At 50.1% G+C, this 5,000-nt stretch overlaps 1 protein-coding gene across 1 annotated transcript in view; it reads right to left on the minus strand.

Annotated features, from left to right (window-relative positions):
• The window catches only part of LOC144486626 (pyruvate carboxylase, mitochondrial-like), a gene marked incomplete at its 3' end in the record, with an annotated part of 306,524 nt that overhangs the window by 11,783 nt on the left and 289,741 nt on the right, over positions 1–5,000 (minus strand). The window contains exon 4 of the mRNA XM_078204674.1: positions 1,348–1,492. Coding sequence (XP_078060800.1) covers positions 1,348–1,492 — 145 coding nt within the window. The remainder of the gene's footprint in view (positions 1–1,347; positions 1,493–5,000) is intronic.

Raw genomic sequence — 5,000 nt, forward strand, 5'->3', positions numbered from 1 at the left:
GCAGACCCGATGGGCCAAACAGCCTCCCTCTGCACTGTAGGGATTCTATGACTCTATGGACTGGGATACAGTGAAAAGTATTGTTTCTTGCGAGCTACACAGACAAAGCATACTGTTCATAGAGAAGGAAAGGAGAGGGTGCAGAATGTAGTGTTACAGTCACAGCTGGGGTGTAGAGAAAGATCAACTTAATGCGAGGTAGGTCCATTCAAAAGTCTGACGGCAGCAGGGAAGAAGCTGTTCTTGAGTCGGTCGGTACGTGACCTCAGACTTTTGTATCTTTTTCCCGACGGAAGAAGGTGGAAGAGAGAATGTCCGGGGTGTGTGGGGTCCTTGATTATGCTGGCTGCTTTTCCCCGAGGCAGCGGGAAGTGTAGACGGAGTCAATGGATGGGAGGCTGGTTTGCGTGATGGGACTGGGCTACATCCACAAGATGTTTACCAGGGACGTTGCCTGGTTTGGAGGATGTTAGCGATGAGGAGAGATTAGATAATGCTGGTTTGTTTTAACTTGACGTGGAGATGCCGGCGTTGGACTGGGGGTGGGCACAGTGAGAAGTCCCACAACACCAGGTTAAAGTCCAACAGGTTTATTTGGCAGCGCGAATGTGCAGGGGGTGTGGGGTGGCGGGGGGCGGGGAAGGCAGGAGGGGATTCGCACGAAGTCACGATGCCTGTTTGGACAGCCGGTGTGGACGCAATGGGCCGAATGGACTTCGACTGCGGCCCTAACGATTCTGTGATTGAAACACAAGTGATGGGAAATCCACCCGAATGAGACATTGTGCGTATACTTCTGGTGCTTCCAACCATTTGGCATTCTGTCTCCCCCTCACCTTCCCCACATGCCCTGACAGCCCTGCACAATAGGGTAAATTGCAGAGAAGTAACCCAGAGGCTGAGACCTTTTGCGCCCCAATATCGCCGGGCATGGTGTCAGGGGGGTGCAGTGAGCCAGGAGTCGAGCAGCCAGGATGTTGGGGAGGACTGAAATCTTTTTTTTTATTCGTTCGTGGGACATGGGCGTCGCTGGCTGGGCCCAGCATTTATTGCCCATCCTGAGTTGCCCGAGGTCAGTTGAGTGTCAACCACATTGCTGTGGCTCTGGAGTCACATGTAGGCCAGACCGGGGTAAGGACGGCAGATTTCCTTCCCCAGAGGGAACCAGATGGGTTTTTCCCACAATGGGTCATCAGTAGATTCTTAATCCCAGATTTTTAAAAATTGAATTCAAATTCCACCACGGCCGGGATTCGAACCCGGGTCCCCCAAGAACATTAGCTGAGTTTCTGGATTAATAGTCTCGTGATAACACCACTAGGCTGTCGCCTCCCCCTTGTATCTTACCCAGGTAATGCAGCAGCTTCTGAGCTCGGTTCTGTACAGGCCGCAGGAGAATGAGGTCGGGATTCTCATCGATGAACTGAGTGTCGACCGTGCCGAACAGGAACTGGGTGTTGCTTAGCACGTTCTGCAGGAACGGGATGTTGGTCTGAAAAAGAGCAACAGCAGAGAGGAGCCGTGAGTCCGGAACCGCGTGCCGTAATGCCAAACTTCTGATGTTCTATAGGAATTGCAGAGGTGAGGAGGAACTTCTTCATCCATTACCAGATTGATCCCAGAGATGAAGGGGTTTGCCGTGTGAAGAGAGATTGAACAGTTTAGGCCCCTCTGGAATTTAGAAGAATGAGGGGAGATCAGATTGAGGTTTACAAGATGATAAAAGGTGTGGATAAAGTAGACGTGGAGCGGATGCTTCCTCTTGTGGGACATTCTAGGACGAGAGGTCTTAGGATAAGGGGCAGCAAATTTAAAACAGAGTTGGAGGGGAAACTACTTCTCCCAAAGGGTTGTGAATCTGTGGAATTCGCTGCCCCAAAGTGCGGTGGATGCTGGGACAGCGAGTGAATTTAAGGAGGAGTTAGACAGATTTTTAATTGGGAATTGGGGTGAAGGGGAGAAGGCAGGGAAATGGGGACGAGGAGCTTATCAGCCAGGATCGAATGGCGGAGCAGACTCGATGGGCCAAATGGCCTAATTCCGCTCCTATATCTTCTGAACATATGAACAAAGGGTTGCCAATCTGTGGAATTCCCGGCCCAGTGAAGCAGTTGAGGCTACCTCGTCAAACGTTTCTAAGGCAAGGATAGATAGATTTTTGATCAGTTAAGGGATTAAGGGTTACGGTGAGCGGAGGGGTAAGTGGAGCTGAGTCCACAAAAAGAACACGGCATAGTGGAGGCAACACGGTGGCACAGTGGGTTAGCGCTGCTGCCTCACAGCGCCAGGGACCCGGGTTCGATTCCCAGCCTCGGGTCACTGTCTGTGCGGAGTCTGCACGTTCTCCCCCGTGTCTGCGTGGGTTTCCTCCGGGTGCTCCGGTTTCCTCCCACAGTCCAAAGATGTGCAGGTTAGGTGGATTGGCCATGCTAAAATTGCCCCGTAGTGTCCAAAGGTGTGCAGGTTAGGTGCTAAATTCTCCCTCAGTGTTACCCGAACAGGCGCTGGAGTGTGGCGACTAGGGGATTTTCACAGTAACTTCATCGCAGTGTTAATGTAAGCCGACTTGTAAGAACATAAGAAATAGGAGCAGGAGTAGGCCATCTAGCCCCTCGGGCCTGCCCCGCCATTCAATAAGATCATGGCTGATCTGATAGTGGTTTAGTTCCACTTACTCGCCCGCTCCCCATAACCCTTAATTCCCTGATTGATCAGAAATCTATCTATCTGTGACTTAAACATATTTAACGAGGTAGCCTCCACTGCTTCAATGGGCAGAGAATTCCAGAGATTCACTGTCCTCTGAGAGAAGAAGTTCCTCCTCAACTCTGTCCTAAACTGACTCCCCCTTATTTTGAGGCTGTGCCCTCTAGTTGCGGCCTCACCAGTACTTTGTGACGAATAAAAAACTTTAGAACAAAGAAAATTACAGCACAGGAACAGGCCCTTCGGCCCTCCAAGCCTGCACCGACCCTGCTGCCCCGACTGAACATCTTCCTCAGGGTTAGGCAGGGTAGATCCAGAAAGAATGTTCCCGATGGTGGGGGGAGTCCAGAACTAGGGGTCATAGTTTGAGGAAAAGGGGTGAGGAGAAATTTCTTCACCCAGAGAGCGGTGGAATTCACTCCCACAGAAAGTAGTCAAGGCCAAAATGTTGTGTGATTTCAAGAACAAATTACAAAGGACAAAGAAAATTACAGCACAGGAACAGGCCCTTCAGCCCGACAAGCCCGGGCCCAACATGCTGCCCGTCTGAACTAAAAGCCCCTATCCTTCCGGAGACCATATCCGAGTGCTGGCCAATGATGTTTCGTGACCCCTTTTAGCCCTCCTACTTAAGTTTTTTTCTACTTTCCTTGTATTCCACACTTGCTTTGTGTGTTCCCAGCCTCCTAGCTTTGACAAATGCTTCCGTTTTCTCTTTGACTAGGCTCACAATATCATTTATTAACCAAGGTTTCCAAAACTTGCCACACTTATCCTTCATCCTTACAGGAATGTGCCGGTCCTGAATCCCGATCAACTTACATTTGAAAGCCTCCCACATGTCAGATGTTGATTTGCCCTCAAACATCTGCCCCCAATCTACATTCTTCAGTTCCTGCCTAATATTGTTGTAATTAGCCTTCCCCCAATTTAGCACCTTAACTTGAGGACTGCACTTATCTTTATCCATCAGTACCTTAAAGCTTACTGAATTGTGGTCGCTGTTCCTGAACAGCTCCCCTACTGAAACATCGACCACCTGGCTGGGCTCATTCCCCAATACCAGGTCCAGTTTGGCCGTGCTCAATTGCCCCATAGTGTCAGGGGGGCTAGTTAGGGTAAATGCATGGGGTTATGGGGATGGGATTGTAGTTGGTGCAGTCTGGATGGGCCGAATGACCCCCTTCTGCACTCCAGGGATCCTATTCTATTCCACATTAAATAAGGAATGGGCCGTAGACATTGGACAACCAAATCAGGTGGACAAAGGTAAGAATCTTAGAATCCCGACAGTGCAGAAGGAGGCCATTCAGCCCACAGAGCCTGCACCCAGGCCCTATCCCCTTAACTCCATGTCATCCCCCGACACTAAGGGGCAATTTAGCATAGCCGATCCACCTAACCTGTACATCTTTGGACACTAAGGGGCAATTTAGCATGACCAATCCACCTAACCTGTACATCTTTGGAAACTAAGGGGCAATTTAGCATGACCAATCCACCTAACCTGCACATCTTTGGACACTAAGGGGCAATTTAGCATGGCCGATCCACCTAACCTGCACATCTTTGGACACTAAGGGGCAATTTAGCATGGCCGATCCACCTAACCTGCACATCTTTGGACACGAAGGGACAATTTAGCATGGCCAATCCACCGAACCTGCACATCTTTGGACACTAAGGGACAATTTAGCATGGCCAATCCACCTAACCTGCACATCTTTGGACACTAAGGGACAATTTAGCATGGCCAATCCACCTAACCTGCACATCTTTGGACACTAAGGGACAATTTAGCATGTCCAATCCACCTAACCTGTACATCTTTGGACACTAGGGGACAATTTAGCATGGCCAATCCACCTAACCTGCACATCTTTGGACACTAAGGGACAATTTAGCATGTCCAATCCACCTAACCTGCACATCTTTGGACACTAAGGGACAATTTAGCATGGCCAATCCACCTAATCCGCACATCTTTGGAGTGTGGTAGGAAACCAGAGGAAACCCATGCAGTCACGGGTGAGAGAACAGCAGAGTCCACGCAGTTTTAGTGTCCAAAGGTGAGGCCGGAATCGAACCTGGGTCCCTGGCGCTGTGAGGCAGCAGTGCTAACCACCGTGCCACGCAGAGATGTGATGTGGGAGGGCGGGGGAAGAAGGAAGGGAAGAATCAGTCTCCATTGGGTATCCTGAGTTAGTATTACAACACGATGCTGTCTTCAGAGGGAGCAGGAAAGGGGCAGGAATGGGGAAGTTTCCCTTTCTATTTGGCCAGGTTTTGGGACG

This window comes from Mustelus asterias, unplaced genomic scaffold, assembly GCF_964213995.1.
Source record: "Mustelus asterias unplaced genomic scaffold, sMusAst1.hap1.1 HAP1_SCAFFOLD_418, whole genome shotgun sequence".
NCBI lineage: Eukaryota > Metazoa > Chordata > Chondrichthyes > Carcharhiniformes > Triakidae > Mustelus > Mustelus asterias.